The sequence below is a fragment of the Dermacentor silvarum genome, chromosome 4 (genome assembly GCF_013339745.2).
Source record: "Dermacentor silvarum isolate Dsil-2018 chromosome 4, BIME_Dsil_1.4, whole genome shotgun sequence".
NCBI classification, from domain to species: Eukaryota; Metazoa; Arthropoda; class Arachnida; order Ixodida; family Ixodidae; genus Dermacentor; species Dermacentor silvarum.
The window spans coordinates 143,435,670-143,452,394 of NC_051157.2; the positions used below are offsets into that span (position 1 = coordinate 143,435,670).

The 16,725-nt window shown below is 46.7% G+C and overlaps 1 protein-coding gene across 1 annotated transcript in view; it reads right to left on the reverse strand.

The window, feature by feature from the left end:
• LOC119450707 (lysine-specific histone demethylase 1B-like) overlaps positions 1 to 16,725 on the reverse strand; it is a 66,944-nt gene that overhangs the window by 12,230 nt on the left and 37,989 nt on the right. Inside the window, exons 11-16 of the mRNA XM_049666153.1 lie at positions 16,106 to 16,296; positions 13,165 to 13,223; positions 10,322 to 10,522; positions 5,679 to 5,906; positions 4,831 to 4,971; positions 952 to 1,074 (exon numbers count right to left, since the gene is read on the reverse strand). Coding sequence (XP_049522110.1) covers positions 952 to 1,074; positions 4,831 to 4,971; positions 5,679 to 5,906; positions 10,322 to 10,522; positions 13,165 to 13,223; positions 16,106 to 16,296 — 943 coding nt within the window. The remainder of the gene's footprint in view (positions 1 to 951; positions 1,075 to 4,830; positions 4,972 to 5,678; positions 5,907 to 10,321; positions 10,523 to 13,164; positions 13,224 to 16,105; positions 16,297 to 16,725) is intronic.

The window sequence follows — 16,725 nt, forward strand, 5'->3', positions numbered from 1 at the left end:
GTTGACATAATAAAAGTAGGGGTGTGTGAATACTCGAACATCACAGAATCGAATCTAATAGTGAATGCTTGGACATTTTGATTTTCAATTCGAATATGTACTATTCGATTTGTGTCAATCTACCATTCGATGTGTCAATCGCAGCTGCCTATGTAAACCTAGCTCAGTGAAGGCTACAAAGGGCGATGCCTCCTTTACTAGATGCCTGCCGCGTGGTGCGATAAACTCGGTCTTGTGCTCTCTCCCTGTTTTCGTCTCCGCGAAAAGGCAACGAGCGCCGCTTGTGGCGCACTCCTGCAACCTAGATCATGTGCTGCGCCCTCTGAGATTACCATGGCATCTGTTACCGTCTCGGAGGTGACAGGCGCTATCGACGTGCCGGTGCCGGAAGTTGAAAAGGCAACGAGCGCCGCCTCGCGGAATTCATGCAGAACTAAGGGAACTGCCATCCCAATGGGAAAGCGAGCAACGTGGCGGGCATCTAGTAAAGGAGGCATTGCAAAAGCTTATGACAGCACCGCTACATGCTACACGCTGTTGCTGTAAGCAACACATCAGCTGTCGGGAATGGCAAAATTTCTTCGTTGTACATTCATTGTAACGGCCTTTGCTTCATAATACATATGAAAGTTAGGAATTCGGCCAGGACATGCGGAATCCTTCGTTATAAAGATAATTTTGCTGTAGGGGTGTTCATCGCAGAGGCATTTGACTGCATAAAAAATGTGTATGAACTCTGCCCATGACATTAGATTCGACAACTGTGCCTGCCACTATCGATGCAATTTGAATGTTGTTTCGCTTTCCTGGGCCCAACGCTCACCGAATGAAGAGTCAAGATTCGTTACCCGCCCTTTCAGTAGCAATTTTTGGTCCTCGCCGTTGCTACAATGCGACAGTATAACTGAGCAACACTGGTTTAGGTCATCACAGAAAAAATAGACATCTTGCCTGGTCGCGGAAAATGTCCCGCAGCACATCCATGCACATGGCCACCACCTCATCATCCTTCTTGTTTGCAATCAGGTCAATGGCATCGCCGCTCACGTAGGTCATCAAGACATATGTTGGGTTCTGCACGTGGGCATTTGGAAGAAAAAAAGAATCAGAGGCACATGATTTTTCACGAAAGCACAGATGAGATTTCGCTTACAGGGGGCCCTGAACCACTTTTTATCGAAGTTGAGAAATGCATTTGAAGTTAAATTAGACCATTTCAGAAATACTTTGCTGGAAAGAGTACTTCAATCCGTTCATCGAAGCAGAGTTATTGGCAATCGAACATAGCGTTCGCGGTGCTTCTGCTCCTTCTTCAATGACTTGCACTGCAAAGGCTACGGCAGAGCGGGGTGTGCTCACAACGCTCCGCATACTGCACGTCACCGTGGCGCGCAGTTCAAATTTGATTTTGGATGTTCACATAAACGCCACTATTTCCGATTTTGGCGCATAGATGCGGCAGACACTGTTGTCCTCAGCGAGCCGCAACGTGCTCAGCCAGTGGACTCGTCGCGGCACCTCGCGGCGTTCGCGGTATCTATGCTATGTAGCAGACCGCAGCTACATGCAACTGCAGTGTGTATGCGCAGCGTTTGCTTTATGCACGACAGGGCTTAAGTGTCACTAAAAAAAAACACTGCGTCAATAAATATACACAACAACAGTAGGAAGAAGCGCATTGATACAAGCACCCTTCTTGATTGATGTCAGCAAATGGCCAAAAGCAGACGCGTATGGGAATCTGCTATATTACGAAATATAGTGTCCAGAAAAGAGTGAGGAGCAGGCTTCTCTTTAAAAAAGAGTGTTTGTGAAAAAGATGACTCCGCACTCCACTTGTGAGCGCCACGCGCCGTGCCGTGTATGCTGTAGCGCACTGTGTTTCTTTTTACCAAGCCCGAGAAGTGGTTCAGGACCCCTTAAAGGGTTCCTCTAGCCTTGCCATACACATTGTAAGAATTCAAGCAGGGCTGAACCTTGTCACAACAAATTGGGTTCCAACTACATAATGCTACAACAAAGTAAAACTTCTATCTGTGGCTAGAACAAACCGTATTTTCCTAAAAAAAAAAAAGAAAATGCTGGCAGACACAGCATGCTCTACTGTGCTACTTTTAATAGATTTATGTCCACTATGGCATGAATAAAAGATGTCCATTTATGCTTCAGTTTCAAGTTTCACCTGCACGGCTGATGTTCTGGGGTATAGAAAAACTAACTTAAATTCCTCAAACTTGGGAAATGTGATTATTTGATTTGCGAACAGAATAGAATTGAACAATTCTTTGATTCGTTATTCGAAAGTTTCAATATTTGCACATGCCCACGTTACTGCATATTTCCAGCGCTTTCGAATTTTTCGGCAAGGATTAGGGAAGCTGATGGGCAGGAGAGCTCAAATGCGTATTATGTTTTTGCTTTCTCTCCTCTAAAAGCTGCCACCAATGTTAAAACTTGCAAAGCCGCATGAGAAATGCCGCTTTGCTCACATCGGTGCATGCATTCCACGACAGAAAAGGAAAATGCACCAGACTTGTGCATTACTTATGCAAGCTGCTGAAAATAAGCGATTTGTGCATGTGAGTCAAAGGGTGCATAATGCAATGAAGGGAGAAACACAATGTTGCTTGTTTCTGGCTATAGTAATTGCGTGCATTTTAATACAGAGCAATACATGTGGTAGTTTTTTTAAATGCTGCAATTGGCTATGTCTGTCAAGCATTTAAAAGGCTTGAACTGAAATTTCACGTGCAGAAACTGCAAAATGAACAAATGATGAGATTGTGATTTTACACAATGTTGTTATAAACCAACCTTACAGCTGTAATTTGAAACACCTGAGCAAAAAAAAAAATAAAAAAAATAAAAAAATTTATAAATAAACTAGAGAAGGGTAATAACTTAAAGAACCTGGAAGCCCTGGGCAAGACAAAAACACTCAAAAAGACGAGAGGGTAAAAACTAGATGAAAGCAAAGTAGCTGCTGCTGCATTTTGCTGCTTCCTTTTTTTTATGACACAAAAGCCATTTTAAATGAATCGAGCCCCTATTTTCGCTCCCAGATGTGAGAAATAACTTAGCTGGTTAGGCGCCCTTAGCATTCGGAGTTAAACATACATGGGATTCACAGCAGTTCTTGTGGGGAAGGGTGAGAAAAAAAAAAAAAAAAGAGGAGAATTTTTAGTGTTGTGCGAATATTCGAATTTTCAAATAGTAGTTTCGAATATTATGCTATGCGACACATGCTTCGAGAGCAGTTGTGATATTCGTGCTTTTCGAAGTGTTGGCAAACAGTCGCGAGCTTGTTTACTGTCGAATAACCAGATCCGCTGGCAGCCGTAGCCACCACCGCAGCAGCGCTAGGCCTGGCTACTTCGACGTTCGCTACCAAGTTTCCTGCTGTTCGGTGCTGTGTTTTTCATCGAAACAGTCCATGGCTGTTGGCGAACTGAAATGGCACCGACTCCGCCTTTGTGATCCTCGCCAATGGCTTCAAAGCTCGGAAAGCACGACGCGTTGTGTAATGCCAGTTCCCAAAAGTCAGCTTCACCTCAATACAGCAGTGTTACGCAGTGAAGCATACCAAGAGTGGGAAGGGACAACTATCATGGGATACGGTATGTATTCCTTAATTATACACGCGTGCACCTGCCGTCTGCTATCGCAGTACGAGCACCAATACGCCTCATAAGTGTACTGTCAGGCCTTTAGCGCTATTTCGGATGTGCCTGTGGCAATTTTTAGCCCTTGGGAGCAGTAAAAGGCATGCATTCATGTTTTCAGACATTTTTACGGCTCGTAGGGAGTCCCAAAAATCGGACGTTGACTGTATATTAGTTGTAGTCATTTCATCAACTTTGTTTAACAATGGGCAAAAGAAACCGAGCAATGAGCTCCAGATATGCCGGCGTCATCTTTGCCAATCTTGCTGCCCTGGCTGCCAGAACTCTTTTTTCACCACTGCCGCGTCCAGACACTAGGTTAGAAAAACCAGTTTCGGACCTTAAAAATTTCTCATAACCTTCATAATTGCTCAGAAACATTTATTTGCAAGAGAACTCATAAACACCATTGCATTTCAAGTAAACACCATTCATTTCAAGTAATATTCCAAATGAAAGCGATAAGGTGAGTGAATGACATCAACATTGTCAAATGTATTCCAATAAATAAATCATACCTGAATAAATTAAGGTCTCATTCTCACGAATTAGTCCACTTAATCATTGCACATATCCAATAATTACCTTGCATGCCACTTTGCGGGCAAGATTTTTGAACAGCAACTATTCCGTTCGAAAATATTCGGCCGAAATCACTATTCAGTTCGAACTCAAAATCCAGTATTTGCACAACCCTAATAATTTTTAATGGCTTCAAATGTGCAGATCAACTATTTTCCAAGAACTACACCAACATAATGTTGGACAACAGCTTGGAAAACACACACACTACCTTCTTACCTTGTTACACAAAGAAAGAAAGAAGAGAAAAGAGAAAAAGTAGGCAAGGAAGGCTCAGCGAGTTGTCCTTGCCTGTCCATGTCCTACCGCAGAATGAATGTCTCCCAGTGATTCCAGGCAAGCAAACTAACTGCCCCCAAATTCCACAAGAGAGTTGCTGACCAGGTTGGATTGGTTTGACTTATGAATTGAACAAACCTCTAGGCATAAATCCAAACAAGAGACACTAAGCTGAGTCAAAAGTGAAGTTCAAGGGCACTTTATAAATTTATGGACTTTCGAATCCCAGAGAGTGACCCATTAACACGGGTTTCAGGGACCACAATGAACCCTGAACGCGACGTGCCACCACAAAAGATGTCCTGACCTTCTTGGGCTGTGTCCGGGGGCTGAGGTCAAAGAAGACGCTGAAGAGACCGCGCTGCTCGGGTGACGATGGCACGTGGCCAAAGAAGTCTGCGGCCGTCACTTGAGCGGACCAGAAGGGCCGAGAGAACTTGAGGGCCACCTGCAAAGGGAGAGCAGGAAAACGGGTGGCAGCACAGCAAGGCACCCACATCTCAATTCCCTAACACAGAAAACGACCGAAACACAAAAGCATGCCAACATCACCCGGTCATTCTAAAGACCTTCAGATGCACCACGTGCAGACTCCACTGCAAGTTGACTGCTGCTGCTACTCAACAGCTCGTCTGTAAAGGCTCGCACAGCTAAGTCGATAACGAGGTTGGTGCACGCAAGCGCCTGCTTTTGCATCGAGGGAGAGAAGGAAAGGGAGACAGCTGCTGGCGTGTGCTCTCCTCTACTCGCTGGTGAAATGCGCTTGCCGGAAATAGCTCCCAGCATGAATTCGTTCGGGTGAAGGGGGATGCGGCGCATGTAAACCTGTCAAAATTACCATGATGTACTAGGACATGCGATATGCTACAGTCACATGGCTAGTGCATCTCTTGCTAAGAGCAATCTAACGAGAACATGGCAACACTCTGAAAAACCATGAAAAAGCACTTTCGCGAGCATAACATTATTTGGCAATGCACAAAAAGAGAGAGAGACAGAAGAGAGAGAGCATATAGAGAACAAGTTGCTGTTGTTTCGAATGTTCCAGAACTAAAGAATCTTACGTTCAAACTGTTTATTCTGACCAGACGAGTATGTTCCGTGGAACTCTTGACTATGCGAAAAAGCCCTTGGAGCAGAAGTGGCTTGCCTCACCTTTTCGATGACGCCCGCGCCTAAATCTTTGAGTGCGCCCATTTTGTCCTTGGGCAGAGGCGGCAAGAACTGGATCTCCCTCTGCTGCAGGATGGCCAATGGTACCGTCACCAGAGCAAAGTCGGCCGAGAACTTTTCTTCCTCTTCCTCATTGCCGTTCTGGGCGGCAGACCGCTCCGTAAAGACCCGCACGCCACCTTCCTCAGAACCGTAGTCAATCGTCGTCACCTGCATTCAGAGAGACGGGGCATTGTCCCACTCCTTACTGTATAATTACAGTATTTTCGTGTACGATGTGGCTTCGTTATGATCAACTGTCATGGCGATCCATTTGTATAGGTATTGATGAGAAAATCAGACTAACACGGCAATGGACAAAAGCACAATGCAGTTGGCAGTTTATGCTTTGCTATCACAGATGGAGGAAGGAAATAAACTACGAGGCTGCATTATGTGATGCAGCTAGCCTTCATAAAGGTCGGCCCAACACATGACCCTGCGCTCAGCAGATTTAACCCAGTGTGCTTGGCTCCTGCTAGCTTTTAACGAATGTGCACTTGTTTGGCTGCCTTGCCAACAGCCCTGCGCGAATTTTTTCTCGACATACTTGAGCAACTTCGGTCATTTATTGTGACGTATACAGTATAGACCACTTATAACGTAACCGCTTATAGTGCAGGACCGGATATAGTGCGGTCTTTTCAGACTCCCGTTTATTTTCCCATAGCACTCCATGTATACACGTATCGCATATAGTGCAGTTGCGAGAAACGAAATACCGGTTACCTGTTGTCTGCGGCTGCCTGGGAGTACGGAAGTCAGCGGAGACAGCGCACGCTCCCCTCAAATGGGCGCCCCAAGTGCAAGAGGAAGAAAGAGAGACGAAGTGGAGGAGAAGGGCACGTGTTGCGAACGAACAGCCAGTGAGGCTGAAACCACAACCTTGAGTGCGAGAAAATATCACGGCGCGCATAGCGAACGAGGGCCACGAAACTGCCAACGCCGGCACGGCACGGCGAAGGGCGCACGCGGAGACCATGGAATGTGAGGGAGGAGGGCGGCAGGGAAGCGGATTTCGCCTCGGCGACACCGCCGCTTCGGTGGCTCCCCTCGCCCTCCCTCGTAGCTCCCTCACTTTTGACTGTCATCACGCGCGCGCGCAGTCGCCGCCGCTCGGCATCAGCTGCACCTTTTCTCCTCGGCCGCCTTCTTCCTGCCTCACCCCTCGTCTCTATCTCTCTCAGCTCTTTAATACCCCACTCCCCCGTGCAGTGCTGTTGAGGTGTCCTCCTAGAGAGAGACAGTTACGGCACTGCACTTGTTTCTTCACATTTCCCCACTTATAGTCACATACTATGCCGCCGCTCCAGCCGGCCCGGCGCCAGCTCCCCGAAGTTTCGTTTTCTGCCAATATCGTGAAGCGGGCGTTTGCCGGCGTGGGCAGTTTTGTTGGCCGGCCTGGGACAACGCCGCTGCTTCCCTCTGCGCCGTAGCCGCAGCGTGCAAGGTCAACACGTGACTAAAAAGTAGAGGAAGCATAAAGGAGAAAGAAGGGTTCACTGCCATTTTCTACGCGTGACTACGGTAGCGTGGCTGAGACGTCGGCACGTACACGCATGTTCCGGCACAACGCAGAATCGGCGACCTTGCCATTTGAGAGAGGGTGAAATTTCCGCCGCGTTTTTTTTCTTTCTTTCTTTTTGGGTTCGCGCGCGACATTGAGGGGTAGTCTCTCCTAAGCATTTACTCTATGGCGGTGCCGGAGCAATACCGGTCGGAGGCGCTGCCGCGTGATTTGGTTCGAATTAATGAGATTCGACTTTAAATTGAATGCAAACGTTCTAGCTGCATTCTTCGACTGTCGCATACGCATGGCGGCTCGGTGCATATGTTTTGCATGTGTGCGGGCCTTGAAAATTGTTGCTTTGGTTATAGTGCAGTACCGCTTATAGTGCGGATATTTGTGACTCCGGCAACTTACGTTATAAGCGGTCTACACTGTACATACTGGTTTCATAGAAACATGCGAGTACAGCGGCTGCCCATTGCCGGTCACACACTGTTGTCTTTTTCAAAGAGTACACTCTGTGAGTGGCAGTGGGTGACACTAAAACCTACTGTGACACGATCCTGTGCTGGGCTGACTTCTTCAGGCTTCAATTTCGTCACGGCCCGCTTCCTGCTAGTTTTTACCTTACTCCATGGTGCAACATCCTTCCTCGCAGAAGACTAGAAGCTGGGCACAAAGGATGGTGAAAGACACAACAAGGGCACCGACTCAGAAACAAACCTGACCAGTACTTGACCACATACGGGCATACGGGCAACACAGGGCAAATGCAGTGTTGCGTTAATGCAAGATTAAATGAGCCTGAAATGTCATTTACATAAAACCTTCCTTCCATCCTGCGCACTGTGGTCAGTGTGTGTAAAGATTTTGTACAGCAGTAAGAGTAGGCATGCCCAGCTGGCTATTGAGCATAATAAGACATGTTAACTAGCGTAACAAGACAAGGACTAAAGAAGGAATACGGGACCATATGTAGTCCAGTGTTGCTTCTTTAGTCCTTGTCTTGTAATGCCAGTTAACATGTCTTATTAAGCTCGTTACCAACTAGCCCAACTTTCTGCCTTGGCTATTGAGGCATACTTTTATAAAGAATGCAGACACAAGAGTCACAAGTATGCCAATCACGCTGAGGTGTTGCACCTTGATGGATGATTATTAGCCTACACTTCATTTCCAGTTTCCTTTTCTTTTTTTGCATTGTCTGCAACATGCCTGCGGCTCTTGTAAAGACAGTAGAACCTTGTTCATAAGTTCTGGGGGAAAAAAATGCAAAGAGGAAACATACTAATTGGGAAAATGTACGATTTGAAGTGACTAAAAATTTCACAGTCAGCTGTAGTTGATGTCTGCATTATGCTAATTGTTGCAGCATGCGATGCCGACGTGTGTCAAGCTGATGGAGTTTCAAGCGGCCCGAGACGCACATTATCGCTTTCCTATTGTGTAGTGGTTAAGACGGCGACGGGAAACCGAAATGAAATCGAGCTGGTAGGTGACACTGGAATAGGGCTTCCAACCTCAAGTTTGTGTATCAGGTTGTTGACAACAAGACACCATGAGGTGTTTGTTTGTTGCCTGTATTCTTTGTAAAAATGCTCTTCGCGTCACTGTTGTTTTTCGAGATGGGTAGCCACCTTAAGGTGCCTGGACTATTGCGTGAACTGCCACAACAGTGACAAAAAACAACCAGGGCCTGCAGCCGCCTGTCAAGTTCTACAAGGAACGCAGGCAGGCATGGATAACCGCTGTCCACAGAATCAAGTAAGTTGGAATGCAAAAGTTTGCCGTTTTACTTAACGCTTGCAATTATTCGCGGCAGCGTTGTTGCTTCACCTTGCAGCTCAGTCACGACAGTATGCTTGTGATGACGAGAATATCGCTGCAGGTCTGCTTTGACGTGCTTTGAGTGACACACTGAGCATCAACTAATTTGCGCGTGCGACACACACTGAGTTTTCGTGTGCTTGTTAGACAGCGCACACTTTAGCACAAGCGTATGATTAGGTAGCCTGTTTCTAAAAAAGGTAACGGACCGTACTGTGTGGCACGTTCACTCCGTGAGTTGCGTTGAGAGGAGGGCAGCAGTGTTTTGAATTACTTTGGCTCTCGGTCAGGCATGTCTTGCGCCTTTTCTTGTTTACATGGGATCTAGTGCTCGGAAAACGTATCATATCAGCAGTATCCTATCAATGTATCAGCACTTTGGCTATGTAATGAATGTTTGTGCCGAAAGATTGTTTTGCAGGAACCCACGAACCAGTAAAGAAGAAGCATAACTGTATGGGGTCATTTTTTATGTTCTCGACTGCGAATGTTGGCGTGAGAAAATTGTACGTGACGGGATTGTCTCCACGAGATTCTACTGTACATCATGTTTTAGAGCGCAGCCCTTAATGGCCTGCTCCTGGGGCGAACGTCAGTAATGGCATAACCGAGTGAACGAGCACAACGGCGAAAGATGAAAGAGCGAGCCGCGAACGGCGGAGGCAATGAGAGCGGCTTCTTCAGTGACATGCGCGCGGGAAACTGGTTTCATGCGGACCCGCCCGACTGCTCATTGCATACTCGTATCTGGTCTCAGTTAAACCGCTCGTTTCGTACTATCGTCTGCTCGTGTCAGCTCTCACTGGCGCTTGTTTCGATTGTCATGGTTTGCGGTTGTTTTGTAATCTGATTGTATGCACGACGCGAATTGTGTAGTACTTTCTGGAAGCCAAGCGGCACCAGCGATTACAGTGGAACCTTCGACGAATCTTGTATAAAAGCCGACGCACTTGACCTGCAGATCAGATTTCCGACGATTGCCGACTCTGCTACATGTCTCTCTCAAATTCTTTGCCTCACTATATCGCGAAATGAAAACACGTATATAGCTGTGCTCAAATTTCGCATTAGGGAGTGCCGTAATCGTCAGTTAACTTTTTTCCCAACAAAATTCCAGTAGTGAGTCAGCACCCGTGTGTTGTGTCTTTCCCCATCCTTTGTGCGCCGTTTCTGGTCTTCCACAAACGTGCCAACTCGCCCGGCTCTCGATTCTCCCGCTGCAGAAGGCAAGCAGCGGGAGTGTGCTGACCTTGTGCCCGTAACGGATGTCGAGGCCTTCGGCCAGGGCCTGCAGGAGGCAGCCGAAGCCATCTGGGACGAGCGCGTGCTGACCGCTGAACTGGGGGAAGCGCTCGTTCTGGTCCCACTGCAGGGCTGACACCTCGCGCAGCGGCGCACCGCACGCGTACTCCAGGTTGCCAATGTGGAACTGGAGCACATTGTTCTCTTCCTGCACACAAGACAGCAACAATGTCGGCACACACACACCGAGAGGAACTTGGAGAGGGATTTGGTACAGCTCTAGATTTAGTACAGGGCCCATAGTACACTTGCAGTCACCATTTCGAACAATGGAACAGGCAGCAACTGTCAACTGACAATTTAATTTGCAGGGTCACAAAACATATTGCATTGATACATCATGAGAGAACACTGCAGATTCAGAAAAATAACTACACGAAAGGCAATTTGAGGGCAAAATGGCATGAAGCTATTTGCCGAGTATTGTAATGTATTTTGTCAAAATTAAATTAATTAAATTCTGGAGCTTTGCATGCCAAAGCCACAATTTGATTATGAGGTGAGGAACGTAGTGGGGGTCTCCAGGTTAATGTTGACGATCTGGCATTCTTTAACATGGATGCAATGCATGGCACGCTGTGCGTTTTTGCATTCTGCCCCTCAATGGAATGTGGCTGCTGCGGCCGGGATTGAACCCGCGACCTTGAGCTCAGCAGCGCAATACTGGGCAGCAAGGAAATGGGCAATAAGAGGTGAAACAGCAGGGAGCATCAACATATTTCGCAATGGGCCGAAAGCCATCCACATCACATGCTCTTGTTAAACTGGAGCTTTATCCACTGAGCCTATTTATTATTCAATCATCGACTACACTGTCCTATGCAGTGCTTTCCACGAGACAGCGCAATGTGGTAGACTGCATTTTCAGCGCACTCTTGTCATTTCGCTTCTGTGCATTTAATGCAATTAGCGTAACTTTACCCACTTTGCGGTATGTTTGTATCTAACCCCATTCCCCCCACAACTTGAGCCACTGGGTCACTACCGGGTATGCGCGCAACTAGATATGTGCCCCTTTGTATGTCACACAGTTAAAAAAATCCTTTCAAATTTCTCCAGTGTTGGGCAGAATTGAACCCGCATCACACAAGTTCCTTAAGCACAGCAGCTCGACACTTTAGTGTGCTGCACCGCAAACATCAGGTTGAGGCAGGTGAAACACATTTTGCAGCACATCGCTCGGCAACAAACACAAATTTGACACTGCATTTCCTGGACACTGTGACATGGCGTATTTGCTTTCTTTTCTTACAGCCACTAAGCACTACTACCTCACTGTTATTTGTTTCAAAGCACGAATTGTCACGTCTGTACTGACCGACATACCTAGTGTATCCCTGAACAGGTGCTCTTGTCGATCTACCTGAGTGGGCATTCAATGTGATGCTCCTAGATCCTTAGCAAACATTCGCCATGCCGTACGCGGGTTATTTAGAACACCCCGTGACACGTATAAATAGCAACTGCATGAGAAAAGCTTTAGTTCTGACTCATAATAGCTGACTGTGCTTGCCACCTACCGTTGTCACGTACTGCTTGCTTTATCGGGTACTAGTTTGCTCAGTAAAAGGTTTATTTCTCTTAATTCTTTCTGGTATCATTCCTGCCTTTTCATAAGTGCTACACCGCGAGAATACGGATCAACACTTCCTGTCCGCGCCCATTCCGATTGATAGCCCACTACCGATGATTGCAAATATGTATTTTGCTGCTTTATGAGTGCACTTGGACAGCTAGCGTCATTTATTGGGCTATTTAGGAACTACTTAGTCAGTTTCGGTTCTTGGTGTTCTTTTCGTGCCGTGTGCAGATTTTTAAGGTGCCTCCAGAGGAAGGGCATGGCTGGCGTGATGAGCGATAGTAGTTTCCAAGATGGCGCCGGCGTCGCGCACCGCTCATGCATGGAAACTTTGCATTTCTACCGATTATAATGCATCTGCACGCAACATCTTGGACTTTGGAAGCAGTACTGATGTGGAAGACAACTTCGGTTTGTCAGATTGCCGAACTGAGTCTCGCTTTCCTAGCCAAACCGCTTCAAAGTTGCTGTGTGCAGATATAAAGATATCCCGCGTGTTCTAAAGGTCCCAGTTTTTATCTGCAGGGTGTTAACAGCCTTCAGTCCGGATCATTTGCCGGCGGCAGATCAGATAGTATAGTTGTGCTTGAAGAGACGGACGGGAGTCGACCTTGCCATAGCACCAGGGCTAGTCACTGGGATTATTGTTTTCTTTTATATCTTCAGAAATTTTTTACATAGAAAGGTGATATTTGCTGGGATATGGCACAGGTCCTTTGTGCTGAAAATGTATATTCTGAAATTTTTCTGTGCGAAGCAACAATGACGTTTTCATGTGCCTTTCCTTTTTTTCCACAATATTTTTTTATATATTTATTTCTCAATTTTTTTTATTAACGTGTCATTTTATAATAGTGCTGTTGGAAAGAGAATGTCTTCCTCTTCAATTTGATACTATACACTTTAATATCAAGCATGCTAAAGTTTTTACTAGCCTACCCAAAAGCCACGTGTTAAGAACATGAATGCAGAACAGCTGCCAAGGCCTGTTGGTGCCTCAATGACTAAATTATTCACCCGAGAAATTCAATAAGCACCCAGTCATTACAACCATTACAATTGAGGACTGTCCGGAGTTCTATATTGGTTTTTATGTCTGGAGTACAAACCAGAAATCACCCGCCTTCCCCCTCGCAAAACAAGCATTTCTGCCAATGGTAATAATGGAAAAAAGATGATAAGAAAGAGAAAAAATGAGCTGGTCAACTTACATCACTGAAGACCATCTGTGTCTCCTTCAAGAAGCCCTCGTGCATCTCCATGAGTTTGTCTGCAAAGTCAAGTTTGTTGCCCTTTGTTCGTTGCAAAGGAAATAACAGTAGAAAACACACATTCCAAGTATTCACACCTTTGTTCCGCATTGCAGACATTTCAAACATTTTATGCACCTTAACGAGCCCTCAAAAACAGAAACCATTCACGGTGAGAAAACTAACTCATCGCTCCAACCAGCGGGCGTAAAAGTTTTTTAATTCTGAGGTTTTACGTGCCAAAAACACTATTTGATTATGAGACACGCTGTAGTGGGGCACTCTGGATTAGTTTTTACCACCTGGACTTCTTTACTCTGCACCCAATGTACAGTACACAAGGCATTTCTGCATTTAACCCCTATCGAAATTTGGCTGGCGTGACCAGGAGTCAAACCAAAGGCCAAGTTTAGAATAAAAATAATTAAAGTTTGGGCCCATAGAAATGCCCAGGCGCCGGCTGGGACCTCCGACCAGGATCGAATCTACTGAAAAGCCGAATTAACCGGAGCCATATTTTCTCGATTCTAATGCGCCCTTGATTGTAATGCGTACCCGTTTTCCATGACAAAAAACAAAAACAAAAACCTGTACAGTACCGTGCAGCTCATGCTCTCGTACAGAAATACAACTTTCTCTCGTTTGGAGAAACAGATTTACTCCCGATGCACTAAAGTTGCGATGAATGGCGAAGCATCGATTGAGATAGCAAATTAGTAGACCGCTATACGAAGTAAGGATAGCAGTTTTATCGGCTGTATAAACTTGCAAACATTCGCTTACTAAATAAATTAACAAGCACGGTGTCACGCGCGCACAAGCAAACATGAACCCATATCGCTCGTTGACCGCGAAAACTCGCTGTCAAAACGCTGGAGTGATAAAGCGCGGCGAGCAAATTGACCTTCGTGCTAGCATGCCTCTCGCTACACCGTGACCTATAAGCGGCGAAAACACGGCGCGCGGCGGACTTTTCCCGTCGCAGATCGCTTTCAAAATAGGCCAAGGCGATTGTACAGTTACACCTGCTTATAACGAACCTCCATATAACGAACCTCCATATAACGAATTCCTGGATATAACGAAGTTTTTATATTCCCCGCCGTTACTCCATAGAAGCACATGTATTTGAGACCTCTACGTAACGAAGTGGCAGCAGGAGACCCCCTCTAAATAACGCATTTTCCCCGCCGACAACCTAGAGATTTCGCCCCAAATTTTGTCATTCTTGCGCGAGCAGCAACCGGAAGCACCTTCTCCGCCGCGACGGAATGCGAAGCGGCGGCGTTGCGCTTGGCGCGCTCGAATTCACGGCTACTGCGAGGCGAGAGCGAGAGCACGTGTGCGTGCGAGCGTGCGCGAGGCGGGCCTGCATCTCTCGACCCGGCGATCTTGCCGCCGCAGGCTTGACCTTGCCCCCTCCCTTCATTCAAACCTGATCCCGCCGCTTGCTGCAGCAGGCCTAGCCCGCCAAGCCGGCACTCTCCTTTTTCAGTTGATGTTGCCAGGGGGGGGGGGGGGGGAAATAAAAAAAGAAAAAAAAGCTAAAATCACGCAGTTTTTTACCACGAAATCAATGTCTTGGGTGAGCTCTGCCGTCTGCTACTCTTTTGGTTACTTATAAGCGTTTCTTTTTCGAATTTTCGTGCCGAACCTGCATATAACGAAATCCTCTTTAATACGAAGTTTCTCGGGAATTTGTCAATTTCGTTATATCCAGGTTTAACTGTATCGCCGAAGTAGATCGTCGTAGAATACGTCCTGCTTTGGTCCACTGAAACCCTTCCGCATTGCTTTGCTGGCGAAAAACCTCTCCTTCTGTTTGCGCCAGTCCTGCACGCAAGTTTTCGATTCACCGAATGCCCATGATGCGGCCTGATTTCCGTCCCGTCTCCGCACACATGATCACTTTCCTTTTAAATGCAGCATCATGATGAACTCGGCACTTCATGCTGATAGAGCAGACACAAAAACGGGAAGAGAGACGGTAGACTAATTCCTAAGCACATGTACTGCAGCACATGGAGGAAGCTACGGCAGCTTGAAGCGCGTAGCTTCAAGCTTCATGCGCTTCAAGCTAGGCTTGAAGTGCGTGCAAGGCGGCCATTTTGTAATGCCGACGGCTATATGGTAAAGCAGATTTAAGGTCGTACTTGATTCTAACGCGCATGCAATTTTTGGACCTGTTTTATCGGGAAAAAAGTGTGCGTTAGATTCGAGTAAATACGGTATATTCTTCCCGTTTTCCATACTGTTGTGTGCTAATGCTACCATAGAGGAAAAGGAAGCACACAACATAGGCAGCAACCGCCAACCACTGTGCTAGGTGTAAGAACTAAGTTGGCTCTTCGACTTGCTCAACATAGTGCTGGTCTTTGTTGCACTGTCATCCTGACTCTGGTTTTACCGTGTAGCGACAATCTTTTGCTAGCGGTGTTCAATAGACGTCACTTTCTGATGTGCATAACGATCATTGCTAATAGAACCATGCGACTGACGGTCCACAGCATTAAGGTTGGTAATGCAACCATTATGCGAGGATTCTTCAAGTATATTCATTTTCTACCACCCATCGCAGCACGCGACCATTACTGGTGATAATGGAGTCACGGCTTCACTTGACCCAATGACAATGGGCAACAGAAATGAAAAAAAAAAAAGAATAGAATCCTCACATTATAAGGGCCCTGGTTTTCAATGACTAATGCAAGCACGTGTTTGTAAATACCGCGCATACGTTAATTTATGGCTCTTTTCAATAGGCACCTATTGAAGACTGCCTGCAACGTCACTAATCTGGATAGCAACATGGCCCTGTTCACCTGTATCAGACACTGTAATGATCCAGACGGGGCCTGCAGATAAAGTTCAGCGGGGATGCCACGGCTGGCCCTGTCCTTACCAAAGAGGCAGATATCCTTGGTCTGCCCTAGACGCCACTGCGCCACGGCATCCAGCATGGCGTTGAAGTGAAATTCCACCCGGTGGTCCCGCTCAGATGACACGATATGACCCTTGGTTGTGTACAGGTCACAGTGGTCGCGGATGAGTCGTATGCCATGACCAGTCTGCAGGCAGAGCGTCGTCAGCGGGCTGGAAAGTGGAAAGAACAGACACCAACCGCGGTTGACACTGGGCTGTCCAAGCTGCTTCATCTCGACCGTGGGTAAAATATTAGTGGCCGTGTTCAAACACAGAGTGCCGATAGGCACAGTTGCTGACCGACATAGGAACAAGCTCAATTATTTGGACAGCTTTTGCACCACCACTGGCTCAAAATGACGGCTGAAATTTCGGACTGAAATTTCGGACCCTACACAGTGCGCCATTTATAATTCGGACTCCATCTGCCCTACCACGTGCTCATTTTGCCAAGAGCAATATTTTTTGTTTTCATATAACCTCCTACCACGCATCATCGGCATGGCCACCTGCCATGTTGTTGGCACGTCCTCAGAACTGGAAACTAGCGAAACCTAGTTGATCCAGTAGCTGCCGACACTGCCCACACCATGGGACAAG